At 44.2% G+C, this 17,559-nt stretch overlaps 1 protein-coding gene across 1 annotated transcript in view; it reads left to right on the plus strand.

Annotated features, from left to right (window-relative positions):
* The window catches only part of SH3RF2 (SH3 domain containing ring finger 2), a 71,643-nt gene extending 65,083 nt beyond the window's left edge, over positions 1 to 6,560 (plus strand). The window contains exons 7-9 of the mRNA XM_074962098.1: positions 1,168 to 1,400; positions 4,220 to 4,578; positions 5,730 to 6,560. Coding sequence (XP_074818199.1) covers positions 1,168 to 1,400; positions 4,220 to 4,578; positions 5,730 to 6,017 — 880 coding nt within the window. The 3' untranslated portion in view covers positions 6,018 to 6,560. The remainder of the gene's footprint in view (positions 1 to 1,167; positions 1,401 to 4,219; positions 4,579 to 5,729) is intronic.
* Positions 6,561 to 17,559: the final 10,999 nt, after the last annotated feature.

Genomic DNA, 17,559 nt, shown 5'->3' on the forward strand with positions numbered 1-17,559 from the left:
TCAGAGGAGTTAGCAGACAGCCTTTACCCTGGCTGACTTTCCCACTGAATTAGGAGCATTTGGGAGGGTTATTAAGCATCACGCTGATGTGGGAGATCGAAGGCCTTTATGGCAATTTAACGGATTTAGGTGAAAAAGCCAACATGCCCTCTCCAAGGAAAGCAGATGAGGAGAGGAATAATGGGAAGTGACAGCTGCTCGCAATGGGGCCCGAACAGCAGCTGGGCAACCAGAGTCAGAAGGGCAAGGAGTGTGAAAGCAGCCACAGCCTTTTCCTTAAGGATCATTGTGCTCCCTTTAGTGCTTTCTGGTGAGAGCTGTACCAAGAGACAAGGTGTGATGTCAGCAAGCCAATGGGCTCTCTTGCCCAGCTCATTCAGTGCAGGACAATGGGTCAGACACAGGCCGAATGAGCAAAACGAGCATGTTTTAGCTGCATGGAATTTTTACAGTAACACTGAAATGGTCCCATTTCCCTTTGGAGAGGCACAGATCAGACCAGAACACCGGGTGAGGTTAATTCACCAAGCTAGCTTCAGAGCATGTTAAGCTACCTACAGCACAATAGCTTTCCTTCCCTAACTCAATGGGCGGAGTGCAAACCTAATGATGAGTATTTACATATGACCGTGTCTGCAAGATTTCGATGGCTTCTGTGCTGCTTAACACATTAGTAAGTGGGACAAATGCTGCAGCTCCACACAATAATTACCTGGCATGTCCCCTGCTGGCATTATGGAAGAACACTGGCCCCTAAAGGCCCCCCTTCCTTTTGGCACCCCATGGGAACGGTTGCAAATGATTCTAGGTTGTGTCTGAGAAGGCCCAGGTATAAAGTGGGCATGTGGGAGTGATGGGAGCAATAGGGCTGATAATGATTCCTCTAATGGAACCAGAAAGTGAACTGCAGGGATTCCAGAAGGATTTTTTTTAACCTGATGAACTCTAGGGACCGGTGGGCTGTTAAAAATTCTGATCTGGCTCCACAGGTTTGCAAACAGTCCTTTTCTTTATAATGGGCTGAACCAAAACAAAAAACAAAAAAAAACACATACACCATGCTGTGTGGGGGACTGAAGATTTGGATTTGAATTGTGCCTCTCTGTAGCTATATTTAATTAACTCTCTCTCTTTCTCCTCCTCCCCCCGCAACCCCTTTACCAGCAGGAAGTCACCCAATTTCTCTGACTCCAGGATGCCTTCCCTGTATGCCACTTGGACGTTATCCACTGGCTCACTCTCCTCCCAGGGGAGCATCTCAGAGAATGGCCCAAGGCAAAGCAGGCCTTTGAAATCAGCCTTCATGCCCACGGTGCTGTCTTCGCCACTGAGAAATGTAGCTGTGCCAGCCACCTCAGGACAAACATCACTGAGGCGAGGACGCGGCAGTACTAGGAAGAGTAAGTTCTGGTGGGAGGGTGAAGACAGGCCTGTGAGTGTGTTCCCAGGTGGGCAAGTGGTACTGGGAGCCTTTAATTAACACACACAGACTCAGGAATGAGGTAATACTGGTAATAAATAACATGCTACAGCTCTTAGAGCTGGCCACTTCATAGAACGCATCCAGCTGGGATGGAAGCCTACGGGGGCAATGTTTACGTGATAGGCACTACAGTGGCATAGCCACGGTGCTATAGCTGTGCGTCTATACTACGGGGTTACAGCAGCAGCCTACAGTGACGGAAGGAGTTCTTCCCATTGCTGTAAGAACTCCACCTCCCCAAGTGACAGTAGCTAAGTCAACGGAAGCATTCTTCTGGCGACCGGCTGCATCTCCCCCAGGGATTGGATCAGCAGAGCTCTGACGGTCCAGTGGGTGGATATTTTCACATGCCTGAGTGTCATAGCTCTGTCAGTTTAACCTTTACGTGTAGGCTGGGCCTTAGTCTTGTGTAAAACCTGCAGGTGGATGGACTGGGGGGTCTGTCAGGAGAGATGGTTTAACAGTCAAATACATCCTGGTTAAAACACATAGGCTGACAAGATCTGCGCTGTCATTTTCCACTCCTTGTCCCTCCTTGTTAAATTAACTGATCTCCAGGCTGCTTAAAGTAAGAGGAAGTGGGGTTTGCAGGAGTCCTTAAATACTGAGGCACTAGGGCTGGAGTCATGGGAGTTACAGAGGGATCAATTTGGCTCCTCCAGAATTTAAAGCTTTGATCTTTCAAAGAGCTTCAACATGGCCTCTGATTTTGTACCTGCAAAGAACTGCAGGTGAAATTTTGTGAACAAACATAATTGTGGGTGCATTTGACAGCACTTAGACATCTCACTACTGGATTTTTGGGTGCAAACAAGGGGTTAGATGTCACTTTCTGAGTCTGAGTATGTGTTTGACCCATGTCCTTGACCCTCATCTTCCCTTACTGCTCTCTATGTTTGTTGATTGCTGCCTTCTACTCCAGAAGTGGCTGCATTTCAGTCCAGTGGGCATACTCACACTTCATCAGGATGAAGTGTAAGATCTATTTATTGGCATAATTGTAATAGCTGAGCACCTCAAATATCACCACATCAGGCATCAGAGAAGCCTGCATGAGATAGGAAAGTATTATTGCACCCATTTTAAAGATGGGGAAACAAGCACAGAATGAATAAGGTCATAGTGGAAGTCTGTAGCAGAGCTGGCAATAAAACCCAAGGCTCCTGTTCTTAGTCCTGCCTTAACCACAAGACCATCCTTTCTCCCAGCTCCTGCTATTCCAAATTCCTGACTCAACACACAAAAGGATCCTTTCCACGGGCTTATGCAGAGCTCAGCGTGCTGCATTCTTTCCATGAGGTTGGCAAGGTTTATTTCAGACAGCTCAGACTGCCATGGAATAAATCTCCAGTTATATTTAAGCAACTAAGCAATGCATTTTTCAATAGTTTCAGCCTGAACTGCTACTTGAGCTATGTAGAGTCACTGGCAGGGGGTGAGGTTAATTTGCAAAGGACACGGTCAATGTTTTTAGGCTCGAAATTGGATTTATCTTAGAAGTTGTTTTACCTTAAAGGACTTGTTCCCCCACTGTGGTTCTATTTAAAATCAATCTTCCAAGCAGCAGGAAATTGCAAGAGGAATAAAGCATGCATCACCTGTAAAGTAAACATTCAAATGGAATAGGCTGTGATGTGCAAACCACAAATGTCACACAGCTGAGAGGCCTGCTAGTGAGGGCTCAGGTATAGGGCTCATGCTTGGGATTAGCTGACTGGCAAAAAAGGGGCCCACTTCTGTGAAGCCAGTGGTAGTTGAGGGTGCACAGCAAGCAAGGTCCTCACCCAAGGACCTTAGCACCTGGCAGGATCAGATCCTTCTAGGTTAGGGTTCTACCCACCTACTTCAATTTGTCAGGGCAGGGGTAGTAGAATTTTGTGGCGAATCAGTGTGTGACGTGTCATTGCCTCACCTGTTAATGCAAGAGTCCAACATGGAAACTCAATATTGTTATATGCTGTGTTAACATGGCTCAAAGCCTGAGATAGTTGTAGAGTCTTTAATGGTCCTGCAGCATACAGGTGGATCGAGGAACGTCAAGCCTGTCCTGCCCACTGCCATACAGAAGGCAGAAGAGTTAAGGACTTTTTTATTTTTTAATTGCATGGATTGAGTTCAGCCTACATAAACTGACAAAGAGGAGGGGAGTATAGTCCAGTGGTTAGAGCAGGGGACTCCAGACTCTGGCTCCTCAGTTCTATTCTGGAGTCCATCACAGACTCATTGCGTTGCCTAGTGCAAGTCACATTGTCTCTGTGCCTCATTTCCTGACATTTGGAAAATGACGACAATAGTACTTTTCTAGTACTATTTGTACTAGAATTTGTATTGCCCCAGCATGCTGAGGCCCCAGCCAGACTGAGACCCCATTGTGCTAGGCACTGTACAAATACAAAGAAATGCTGGGGAAATGAATTCATTAAGCTTTGAGATTTTTAGATAAAAAGGCACTATCCGTTACCTGCAAAGTGTGGGGAGTGGAAGAAGTCATTTTTGCTCATCTGTTATTTATATTGGGCCCCCAACCATGCAAAGGCCCCTGCAGACCTGTAGGAATTCAGTCAGACCCTGCCTCAGACAGCGGACGGTCTCAGCAGCCAACAAGAGCTGGTGGAAGGGGATGGAACATGAGAGTTTTTGTCTTCTGATTCTGTTTAAATTTTCATATTTGCCCATTGGCACCTATTTATTTTAACCTTCATCTCCGATTGACTTCAAAACAATCTTTCTCCCCAGATGGATCACTGCAGAGACCTGTGCAGTCCGGAGCTCTTCCTCAGGTTGTCGGCTCCCTCAGTCGCGCTCCAGTTGCCACGGTGCGGCCCCAGCAACTTCAGCTTTACCAGCATGTCTCCTCTCAGCCCCCTGTCACCCCTGGCATGGCGGACCCAGGAGCCAGGCCAAGCGCCTCCCATGATGCTTCACTGCTGCTTGTGCCCAGGGCAGGTGAAAGCAGATCTCCTTCTGTATGTAGCTCAGTGATCCTGGATGCCAAAGAATCCCCAGCAAAAAGCGAGCCAGCTCCAAAGCCACCTCCATCAGCTCCGCCCTCCATCCTGGTGAAACCAGATACCTCCCGGAACAGCACCGAAAAGGTAGCGTAAGGCTGAATCATTGCAAGGAACGGTACACTGACCCTCCACCTCTGGAAAGTCCAGAAAATCCTGCTGGGACTGACCTTAGGTTTCAGCTGACTATTCACCATGGTTCAGTTCCCATGAGGTCCTTACTTCAGTGAGTCCATACTCAGGCAGGACTCCCAATGCGATTCACGGAGATTTGTGCCTGAGTAAAGTTCTCAGGATTTTGCCCCCTCTCCCACACCCAACCCCACCCTACGTTTATTGTTGTTGGAATGAAACCATTCACAGGGGCAGATATTTTGAACTCTTCTGTCTTCTGTTCACTTATGGCCAAATCCTCACATCTTTACCCAGACCTTAACCCAGGCAAGAGTCCATGAGGGTCTGAGTGAGAAATGAGTAAGGAGCTCTGAATCTGGCTATTAGAACTCAGGCTTGTCCTACCAGGGCTTCTGAGATTGCTGTCCGGCTCCCTTTGCTTGTGTGTTAATTGCTTCTCTGCTGAATAGGTTGGGTGTTTTCTGATTGACATCTGCAGTAAAAAAAACCCAAATGGTTTCATTCGAGGAGTGAAACTACCCTGGTGACAACTTTCCCCACAGGTGGCACCTGCAGAATAACTTCGTAAAAGCCACACAAGTCCCACAAAATGAGGCCAGCTCAGAGGTTTCTGGTTAGCATATTAGCTAGAGATTAATCTTTCCAGAGTCCCAGGTAAAAGAGAGCCAGAGGATGGAAATCAGGTTATGTATTCTGGGTGAATGGCACCTCAGGCTAGAGGTCAGCCTCTCTCAGAGGTCTCCTCACCATTCCATAGCCTCTCTTCTATGTTCTCCTCCACCTCAACTCATGCTGTATCCAATCCTGCCTCTCTAGGTTCTCATATTGCCCCCATTGTGTGGTATCCAGTTTTTCTGGTACCCTCTATGCTCCTCTGATGTTTCCCGCCTGGTACAGTACACATTGTAAAGCCTCTAATCACTTCACTGCTGCACACCATCCCAAGTGTGGGGCACTCACACCCCCTCTGTTGTGTACCCAGTCCCCTGCAGGGAAAGTATCTGTGCTCCATCCTAGCAGCACCATGCCACAGCAGATCAAAGCAAAGGAAGAGACTCACTGTGTTTCTGCAGTAGTAACTCTTGGTTCTGTTCACATTTCAGCAAGTGAAAACGGTGCGATTTCAGAACTACAGCCCGCCTCCGTCCAAGCGGCACAGCTCACAGCCGTCGCCAAACCATCCCGGTGGCAACACTGAGCAGACAGCCCAGCCAGAAGCAAACACCCTGGGCCCTGACATGACAGCTCTCTATTCGCACCGACTCAGCTCCAGCCCAGTGCATCTGAGGAGGACGCCGCACCCAAAGACACCATCGCTGGATCTTTCTGCCCAGGCTGGGCAACTGACCTTCCCTACCAAAAAGAACTACAGCAGCGTTTCTGAGAACTGACAGGTTTTTTTCCCATTCAATTGCTTTCCTTTTCAAATGGGGCTTTCGCCTCTGTGATAAAATAAGCTCCCCACAGACCTCACACCAACCTGCCACCACCCTGGCTTCTCCTTACAAGAGCTAGCGATCCAGTCAGGAACTTACTAGACCCCAGTTCCATGGGGAGCAAGGCCTCCTTCAGGCATTCACAATATCTGCAGCTGGCCAGCCAGTAACTCGGGGGCCTCTGAGGAACTGGCATGGGGGTCAGCACCTCTCTCTAATTTTATGGTAGAGTCTCATTTTAAATGCATCTGACTCACATCCAGCAAGCCACCTCTGTATGTCATGGCAATGCATCAAATGTCATCAGCCCACACTGCCCCAGTGAGTAGATGCAAGCACCACAGACCAACATGGAATGGGTTTGTGGTCCCTGCAAAACCAGTGTTCTCTGGTATCCTCCAATATCTTGCAGCCAGCCTTATAGAAAAGTGGAAGAGGGAAGAAGTGTGCATATATCAGAAATAGTTAAACCTTTTTTGTTATCCTTTCTGCTATGAAAGCCCATAGAGATCAAAACTCTGGTTCATTACCTTTCTCAGCTCTACAGGATAAAGAAACCATAAATCAAATTCAGGCAGTTCCTGGATGAATTTTCAAGTTCCCCTTTGATGGGTTTGTTGCTTCAGTTTTTTGAGCCTGGGAGTAGAGGTAATTTTCTGGGGAAGAGAACCCTGCCCTGCAATCAGTACTAAGCTGCAGCTGTTTGTGACAGTCATTGGGTCTTGCAGTCATGTGATTTGGATCTTGCTTCTGCTGGTTGGTTGGTTTTTTTCTGAGTTGTGGACAGTATAGGCAGCACTTCCTAGATGCCTGTGATTCAGCGGCAATGTTATTTCCCCCTGTTTAAATCCTAAATGGATTTTTAAAAATCTGGATCCATGTTGAAGTTCACGAAATAGTTCTCTAAACAATATGAAGGAGATTTGCACATCTCCTTGACATATACCCTTCCTTCCCTCTCCCCATCCCCTACCTTCAACTGATCTTTCACTCTCTCTCTTAGCTATGGAGCCACAGAAATGATAAGCAGAACTGGAAAGTGTATCCAGCCCTTCCTCTGTGACTGATGTTTAGCAAATTGGCACAACGGGTTTGCTTGTCTGTGTGTACTTTTGTTTCTAGTGCCAGTGCAAAGACGGTCCATTCCCTTTCCAGCTGGAGCATGGGAGTATTCGATCTCATGACAATGGCTGCTGGGCTGGTTCAAAGACCATTGTAAAGTAACATTCTTGCTTCATTGCACAGACCCATTCAAATTAACTCAATAAGTCACTCTAAGCTTTCTGGATCATTGGGACAGCCTCCAAGGGGGAAGTTCTCTCTTGAAATTAAGGAAGGGCAATGGATGAAGCCATGCTGTGAACAGACAGGTTTTTTTCATGTTTACATACAGAAATAAATATACTGTAACCTCTAGCAAAGCACAGTTATCACTGTGCTACACACCAAGGCCTCTCAAAACTTAACAGTGGCAGAACTCAGATCCTTCCATTCCAAAAGCACAGCCCCCTAGCACCTTAAACTGTTTGAAAGTCTCCTTCAGCTGTTAGCAGTATAAATTAAATGACACATAGTTACACAATTGACTCCAGCTAGCCAGATAGGACTATATCTTTTTTGCCTGCCAAAGAGCCAGAACAGGAATGATGTGTGTCAAATCCTACCCAATCTTTCCCATCCCAGCTTCCTTAATCTGTACCCTCTTCCTCAGCCCAGTGCATCTGCAGGGGCTGGAAGCAGAGACTCATGGTACCCAGGAGTGTCCGACAGCCCCGGTCCTTTCATAGCCCAATAATTAGGATTCCTAGTTTTAGATTAAAATAGATATAACCCCTCTGAGACAAAAGTTTGGGATTAAAAAATAAAAACAAAGAAGCAGCCAGATTTTGCCTAAAACTAAACACCTAAAAATCAACAATGCTAAATACAATTATTGGTCTGCAGAATTTTAGGGCAACAGACCACCTTAGGGCCAGAGGGACTGCCAGCTGGGATCTGTGGTGCACCTAGTCCAGTATACTGCCTATGACCGCAGCAGATGCTTCAGAAAATGGAGCAAGAAACCCCATGGGGAGATAATCTGCCTCCCCTACCCCACCCTCAGAAGCTCTTGTTTAGTCATAGGTGCTGGAACTAGGGGTGCTGCTGCACCCGCTGGCTTGAAGTGGTTTCTTTTATTTATAGGTTTACGGTTTGGTTTAATGGCTTTCAGCACCCCCCGCTATAAAAATTGTTCCAGCACCCCTGGGTTTAGTAGCTCATCATCACACTGCACAAGTGCTAGCAACTGGCATCTGCTTTCACAAATTTAAAAAACCCCATTCCGTGGCTAGAGGCCACCAATGGCATAGACAAAAGGCCTGATTCTCCACTGCCTTGTACTGTGTGCTGTCATTTAGGGTATGTCTACTCTTGGAGCTGGGGGTGGGATTCTCAGCGGGTGGAGACATACATGCACTCTCTCTGATCAAGCTACCACACACAATAGAGAGCCTAGTTACATTAGCGACACGGACTAGCCACCTGAAGTAGGTACCCGTCTGAGAGGGTAGGCACGTACATGGAGGCAAGTAGCCCCTCCTGCCACTCACACTGTTGTGGCTACGCTCTATTTTTAACATGCTAACTGCATCAGAACTAGCATGGGTAGGTTCCTCGAGCTGAGAATTACACTCCCTGTACAAAATGCAGACATAGCCTAAGACTTGGGCCAAGGGGATGTAAAACACTACCAGTGAGAAGTAGCAATGTACCATCAATATGCCCAGACATAAATGACAACACAAGGTGCAAACAAGTAGAAAAATCAAGCTGTTTGGTTTTGCTAAAAATTGTCACTCCGATGACTAATGAACATTTTAGAGACAATATCCCTTAGCTAAAGATGCATAACCCCTTTAAAAAAAACTGCACCAAAAAGCACTAGATTCCCCCAGATGCACTCAAGGAGGCAGAAAAGCCTAATAAACATGGCCTGGATCAGATCTTTTAGTAGTTTATACCTATAGCTGGGCAGGTTTGCCTGCTCATGCCCTACCTCTGAATGACGATTTACAGCATACTGATGAAAAGCAAGGTGGCTTTCTATGACCCACTCTGAAATCTGCTGGTATACTAACCAACAGATTTCAACAGCTGACTCCTCACGAGGTTCATCTAAAGAAGCTTGGTCAGAGCACGGGGGGGGAGGGAGGATGAGGAGGGAAGCCACCCAGGAGAATTAATTATACAGATGGAGTCACTGGCAAATGCTGCAGGTGTATAAAACAGTAGAAAGTGAAACCTTGGGTTCAAAATAGAGAGGCTATGGAGGCTTTTGCCTTTTACACCTCTGGAAAAAGCCTAGTGTGATTGTCTTGATTACGCCATTTCTAGAGCCAGAGGTGTAGTTGCTCTGAACTGAATGTGACCCATGGGCCTGACATCCATGATCTAAAGCATTTACCTTAAAGTCGCACAGCCCTGTGACCGCTCGCTTGCCATTAAGCCGCAAAAACTTCCTCCTTTCAGGCTGCAAGGACTGGCCATGTGAATGCTGAGGCATGTGCCAGCCTGAGCAGTTAAGATTTTCACAATATATAATGGCAGCTATTCTTTGTAAGGTAGGGAGTTAAACTTCCGCTTCCTTGCCAGTATGGCAGGACTTGGAGCAGCCATTTCAGTTCTCTTCCAATGCATGAATTTCACTCAACGCTTCCTCAAGTCCGTAGGAGGAAGTTAAAGAGAGAGAGTGCGCACCAGCTATGTCCTCCAAAGATGGAGAGATTAGGTTCCTAAAGTGCGGAATGCAAGTGCTGGAACAAAGTGGAATATTGTAAAGGAGACGCTCTATTTAGACTTAAAAGCTCGTTGCATCATGAACGAGTGGGATCAAGATGTTTTGCTCATACACATACACTATGTCTCTGCACTAGATGGACAGAATGATTCCATATAGAATAAAGAACGAGGAGTCTTTGTGGCACCTTAGAGACTAACAAATTTATTTGAGCATAAGCTTTCGTGGGCTAAAACCCACTTCATCGGATGCATGCAGTGGAAAATACAGTAGGAAGATTTCAGAGTAGCAGCCGTGTTAGTCTGTATTCGCAAAAAGAAAAGGAGTACTTGTGGCACCTTAGAGACTAACCAATTTATTTGAGCAATTATGCTCAAATAAATTGGTTAGTCTCTAAGGTGCCACAAGTACTCCTTTTCTTTTTAGTAGGAAGATTATTATATAATGTATGTATACACACACAGAGAACATGAAAAATGGGTGTTGCCATACCCACTATAATGAGAGTGATCAGTTAAGGTTAAATGGATTAAGGTTTCATGTTCTCTGTGTATTCATTGGATGCATGCAGTGGAAAATACAGTAGGAAGATATAAATATAGATAGATATATCTTCCTACTGTATTTTCCATGGCATGCATCCGATTAAGTGGGTTTTAGCCCACAAAAGCTTATGCTCAAATAAATTTGTTAGTCTCTAAGATGCCACAAGTACTCCTCGTTCTTTTTGGTGATACAGACTAACACTGCTACCACTCAGAAACCTGTCTATATAGAACGTTACTGATGGCGGATACCTTTCCTGGCATATCAGCTAAAAAAAAAATTGTCAGATTTGAGGCTGTCAATTCCAATTTTGCCTTGAGCATGATTCATGACACCCCACATTCATCAACATCCTAGCCTGATGTGATGGATTGGGAAGCCTAAGGCAGCTCCAATAGAGATCCTCTCTGATTGCATCTGATGAAGTGAACCGTAGCTCACGAAAGCTTATGCTCTAATAAATTTGTTAGTCTCTAAGGTGCCACAAGTCCTCCTTTTCTTTTTGCACATAGAGACTAACACGGCTGCTACTCTGAAATCTCTGATTACTGGCAATTAACCCCCGGGTTTAGAAGGCTACGGTGTTGTAACTTCAGAATCTCAAAAGATCAGGGTGAAAGAGCAAAGGAGAGCCCATCAGTAGTTTTGGAAACTCACAGGCAGTTTAGGGCAGTCTGCATCCAAAGAGAGTTTTAAAGAAGGAGAACAGAAAGGAAGCAACACACTAATTCACCAGTAGCTTCAGACAGAAACATATGTTGAGGTAAAGTCACCTTGTAAGGTTAATCTGTAGCTGGGGCAGATTTTCCCACAAGAGACTCCATTCAGGCAGAAAGAGGTTATGAGAATGATTAACTATTAATAACAGAACGCCGTTCATTCTGGGGATACAAAGTTAGGTACCCAGTGAGAAATCTGCAATGGAAGTGAAGCTATATTCCCTTCTCCCTTTCCTGAGTCCTGCCATCCATGCAAAGGCGTGAAAATTGGTAACATGAATTTTTTTGTGGCCTGATTTTCAGAGATGTGGAGCATCTGCAGCTCCCATGGATATATTGTAGGAGAGCTGCAGGGGCTCAGCACTTCTGAAAATCAACCCATTCCAACTGAATAAACCACTAAAGTCCTTCCTCAAAACCATACTTACACTAGCCAGATGCAGCTTGTATTAGCATCAGTTCAGGAGCTTCCCTTTCATGGAAAAACAAAACAAAAACCACCTCTCTCCATGTGGATGACAAGATACAGTGAGATGAGTGAGGTTGCATATCACCTGTGGACACACGAGTTTGCAAAGCCACACAGCTATCCATTATATGACACTGAATATGGAATGGTGCATACCCCCAAACAAGTGCCACATATTCAACGTGATCAAAACACTTGTGAGCTTAGACCTTGTTCCCATTGCATCGTGACAGCACTAACGGAATCAGGCTGATCAAAAAGGAGAGGGCTTTTTGCTTACATACACACGCATGCTTTGAGTCCTGAGCAGTGACAGGGAAAGGAAATAGTGACAGTGAAATTGGCACTTTGGTAAAATAGCATGTAGTTATTTTGGGCCAGGAGATATCTCAATCAGAGTGTTTCAGTGCTTTGATGCCATGGTGATAGGTATCCTAAATATACCCAAGATATAGAGAGAGAGACTGATGTGAGGAGATCAAAGTGGAGGTGGGTGTATTTTAAAGTGACAGCTCTAAAGACCGGTTCTGTTGTCTTTGTCCAACCCCTTCCAGCTACAAAATACACCCACCTTCCTGTTTAATACCCAACCCTGTTATCGTGAAAATGTTGCAAAATATATTATATATATCCTTAGCCACCTAACCCTTCACAGTTAGGTCTTTGCTGCATACCTTGGCCTCTTGGGACATCAAAGAGTAAAGGGGCTGGAACTAAGGTCTTCCTACTCCAGAAGCAAAGGCTAAAAGAAAATCCCCATTAAGGGTTAAACCATGGCTTTGCTTTGAACCTTGAGTAAAGAGCAGCACATTGGTTCCTGGTTTGCTCCTGAGGCAGTACAACAAACTGCCTCAGGTCTTGTCTGCACAGGGAAATTGATTGGCATAGCCATAGCAGAATAGGCTACTCTGCTATAGTTATGCTGGAATAACTCTCCACGTCGAGACACTATTCTGCAATTTTAACAGTGACTTTTATTCTGGAATAGTGTCTCAACATTGGGAGTTATTCCAGCATAGCTATACTTTGGATTCACTGGGTACTGATGTGGGTGGGTTTTTACAGGTAATGAAATGTCAGTTATTACTTATGTGCTCTTGTTGAGGGGTTTGGAGGAAGGGGTTACGTGGAGTCAGGCAAATCCTCCTTATCCCTATGCCGAAGATCCACATCACACCAGTTCTTCTGATCCAGGGTTGCTGGATGTGGCCTACCACCTCTGCCTGTTAAGGTCACTCATTCCTCCCCAGGGGATGCACATGATGTCTCTGTAGCACTCAGTTCTTACAACTTGAAATCGTAAGACCAAAACTTGCTGTATTGCTAACTCCATTGCCTTCCATTTTGGTCACAGCTCATCAGACAAAGTACTAGGTACAAAGAAACAAAAAATGTTAGCAACATCAGAATATCATTCCAGATGTACTGCACCATAATGGGTTTGGATAATGAAAATATATTGCTCTCTATCTAACAAGTGAATGTAAAAGAGCAGGCTGGTCACACAGAGCCTCCTACCATCAGTAGCGTGCCTTGATTGTCTGAAGTGCATAGAAAAGGAGCCCTGGGATAGTGCATAAAGTAGTACATTGGGGACAGAGGGGTCGTTAATGAACCTCTCTCGAGTTTGTGAACAGGGCTTCTCCTCAGCTCACAGTATCAGCTCATTTTATATGATTAGTTAATGAACTGGAGTTCAGATCAGATTATTCATCAGCCCTGTTTTAATTGCCTGCCTAACTGCTCAAGGACCTGGAAGTCCTTCAGTAAGTAACCTAACCCCTTCAGCTTGAACTGCAGTCATGTTTCCTGATGAGAAAAGAAAAGAGAAGACAGAGCAAAGGCGAGACCCAGAACATTTTAACCAATTGTTTCCATGAGTGTCTCTTAAAAAATACAACCATGCCCCTAGCCAGACTTGACTGCACTCAGACTCACCAGAGAGGCACCCGTGTAATGCTGATGGGATAATTTACCAGTTCAGGCCCAAAATCTGTTCTTCCACCTGTTACCACAAGGAGGAGAATAATGAAAAAAGGAGTATCTTACCCATCAAAAACAAAGGAATGCACAAAGAGAGGCAAGCAGGGACACAGGCCCCCCCACTAATCAGTGAGGGCACAGAACCCCTCCAGTCCAGGGGCCACGGTGGGAGCTGACAGCTCCTCCAGCCCCAGGGCTGTGGCAGAGGTACAAAACATGCCCCTCTAAAAGCAGTGAAATTTTAAATTCCTGCACATGCCCCTGATCAAAAACATTACCTGCCACGAATAGAATTTTGCAAGGCTACTTTAGAGGTAACCCCACCTTTACTAGAAGGGACCATGACAGCAACAGAGTATGAGCTTGACAACTGTAGTTGGGACAAGTTGCAGAGGGACAGTATCTGCCCCATGATGGGGGTGCCTAATGGAGAGTTTTATCACTTGGTGAGATGGATGGGCTGGGATTATAAATGGGTTACACTCAAGGAGGATGGCCAGTCACATGGAAAGTAGATTCAGAATCATATGTTTACTGGGAGTTGAGAAGAGCTGAGACATGCTATGAGGCATATATGCAGATCACGGGCTACATAAGTTGGGGTCCCTTTTATTTGCCTTCTTATTTTTGAGGCTTCAGTGTTCACATTTTCTCCACAACCAGTAGAGCTGGAAACTTTTTGTAAATGAAAGCTTAGTGTCACTTAATCACTTGACTCCAGAAGCTGGGGCTTTGTGGAAAAAAAACAGATATCACAAATCTTGTGATAAACTAATCAAAGTTGAGACCGAGGTGTACAATACCAAACCCTGGTTTCTTTCCCTCTCATTCTTGGTTCCTCCTTTCAGACACTATCCAGGTGTCTTGATACTGGAAAGACAGGGTAGCATCCGGGAAAACAGTGTACTGAAGAAATAGCATCAGATGCTAAGGAGAATTAGGTTGTGACTAATTTCCATAGTAGGTAGAGCTGTATTGTAAATATAGGAGGACATTAAGTAACGTTTGTTGGATATCCATCTTAAGAGTGCTCAGAGAAAAGCCAGGAAGAATCTTCTGTTTGGATCAAAACAAGCAACAAAGTTTACAATCATTCCTCATCACTTAGCATGATATATCCACAGCAGTGATCTTATCTAACATGGGCATACAGTCCATTTACATGTCATGATCAAATGACAGACAATGCACCCTTCTTCTCCTGCTCCAAATATTTTGCCCTGAATTGGCAAGGTCATTTTCTAAAACTAGCATAAGGAAGACCAATTAGCTTTAGTGCATTTAGACATCAAATCCATTCTGTATTTTTAGTCACGAGGTATTTTAAATAGGTCACTTGTTTCCCAGTGTTTCATGTTCTGCCCTGATCCTGTTAATTTTTCATAAACTACAAAAAAAAGCTAAAACACTAACGGGTCTGACCTAAATCCACAAAATCCAGGTTAAAGGCTAAAAATCTGGGAGGATAGCTTAGCTTACATAGCAGTTATTTACTTAATGGCAAATAGAAAGAGGCATAATGCAAAATAAGACTGGTGTCAGCCTATGTTTTTCATTCTTACCTCTGAACTGCCCTTGCTTTGAGGGGTTACTTCAACCTGGGGCTCTGTAGTTTAAGCTCTTTTTTGTTAGCTTTATAGCAAGTTTTTTTTTTTTTTAAATGAAAAACCCAACAGAGGCATCAAATATATAGCTGAAGAGTAAGAAGGAGGAGCGAGGCCAAATCAACACCACATGCCTATTGTATAAAAATCTCTTTATGTTACTATAGGCAAATGTGTCACTGTTGTGTTATAGATACCAGGCCAGCTTCTTGAATCCACTGCGGTCCCTTTACTCTTCTAGGGTGGCACAAAGGGACTGCAAACTACTGAGACAACCACTTCTGCCCTGGAAATAACCCCAATATAAGGAGGATTTTCTGGTAGCACAGGACACACTACCTCTCCTCACAGATCCCACTGCGGAGGTGCAGGGGATGTGTCCACAGCATGCTGCCCTCCAGCTGTTCTCAGTGACGAAACCACCCACAGGAGTTACCACGTGGAAAACCATTGTAAATTACAGAAGCCATTGGGCTGCTCTAAACTGCTCAAGGCCCAACAGGGCCCAGAATTTTGGGAGAACGATGGTGGGCTTTATGCTCCCCTCTCTCTCCCACTACTCCGTGCCTAATGCAGGAAAGCAGTAATGCAGGGTTTGGCCCACAAATTACGCACACAAGTGATTTCATATGTATATTTATAATATGAATCATTTACTAAATAGAGTCGTTACAGTTTATTGTGTAAATAAATATTTAAATGTAATAAAATCCATAGGAAGTGGTTTTTTTCCTTCATGCACAGTGGCTTTTTAAAATGTTTGTTTTCTATCAATATCTCAGCTGTTTAAAAAGTAACATTTTAAAACACCCAAAGTGGTCCATGTTTAGGGCCTGATCCTGCCCAGTTAAAGCCAATGAGAGTTTAGCCATAAGCTTCAGTGAGAACCTGCACAAGTCATTTACTCTGAATTCCGCTTTGTAAAGGAGACTGGTTTTTTGTTTGGTTGGTTTTTATATGCTACTGATGGCAGAAACCACTATTTGGAGTGGCTCCTGATAACCATAAAAATGATCAAACTTGGTAGAAATATAAACATGAAAAAAATAGACTATCTAGACCAAGTTTCAGACCAAAATTCATATATTTTAAGGTCAAAAGGAACCATTAAATAATCTAGTCTGACCTCCTGCATAGCAGAGGCCAGAGAATTTCATCCAGTTGTTCCTGTATTGAACCCAATAGCCGTTAATATGGCTGTAACATTGCATTGTGTTATAAATGACTAGAATGGAAACTTTTTTGTTTTTTTAATAGAAATAGTAGAATATATTTTCTTCCCTAATTTTGTGATGGGGTGGGAGGGCTTTGGGGAGGTGGACAGAACGTATAATTTTAGTCTATTGTTTAAAAATAACTGTTGTATAAATTCAGTTATATGAAGTTCATTTTTAAAAGGTTTTTCAATTTAACTCACTTTCCTCAAGAGGAGGAAGTGAAAAGTTGATGAACAAAACGTATCTTCATCTTCTGTTTTGTATTGACCACTGAGGTATTTATTTTGTATTACATCAGTTGAAAGGCTCTGGTTTTAGAATGCTCTAAGTTACTACAAATTTACTTGTTTAAGTTTATAACTCTAATGTTTAGGTTTGTTGTCTGTAGACCAATAAAAAAAAAGTTATCTTGACTTGAGTGGCGTACTGCACCTTATACACTGAAAAAGTAATTGACAGACTGGGTTTCAGAATGAGTGCACTGCAAAAATTAGCTCATCAGCACGGTGGAGGTCAGCAGATGGAAAGTATAGATGTTGGTCAAGTTTTCAATGCCAAACATGTATATGATTCCATTCTGTAAAAGATTTTGTGTTGCCATGAAATTTGTTTTTGCATGAAACAATAAAACAATGTTTATTTTCATTTATTTGAACTGAATTCTACTTCTAGTCTTTCCAGTTGCCTGCATGAAAGGAATTATTTTAGTGCTGGTTTCAGGGGACTTAGCAGTTCTACTCTGAATTCAGCCATTCCTTTCCCAGCTACTCTGGGAATGTGGTTTGAGTTTGGGACTCTAGCTAGGACTACCATGGCTGTCTCCCTGTACCCATCACCATTTTGACACCCGATTAAAGGGAGATCTATCTCCCTTCTTTGCCTCCAGCAAAACTGCAGTAATCTACAAAGGACTGTATTAATAATACTTAGTACTAAGAGAGTTTTCCTCCAAGGATCTCAAAGTGCTTTTCAAAAGGAGGGTGAGTATCATTAGTCTCATGTTTAGGAGATGGGGAAATAGAATCACAGAGAGACTAAGTGAGCCGCTTAGGTCACACTGTGAGTTGCTGGAGAAAGAATCCATTTCCTTCCACTTCCAGTTTCATGCCCTATTCACGGCACTGTGCTTCCTCCCTTAAATGTGTTCCTTTTCCCCTCTAGCCTTTTCAGTTGCACTGATT

The sequence above is a fragment of the Natator depressus genome, chromosome 8 (genome assembly GCF_965152275.1).
Source record: "Natator depressus isolate rNatDep1 chromosome 8, rNatDep2.hap1, whole genome shotgun sequence".
NCBI classification, from domain to species: domain Eukaryota; kingdom Metazoa; phylum Chordata; order Testudines; family Cheloniidae; genus Natator; species Natator depressus.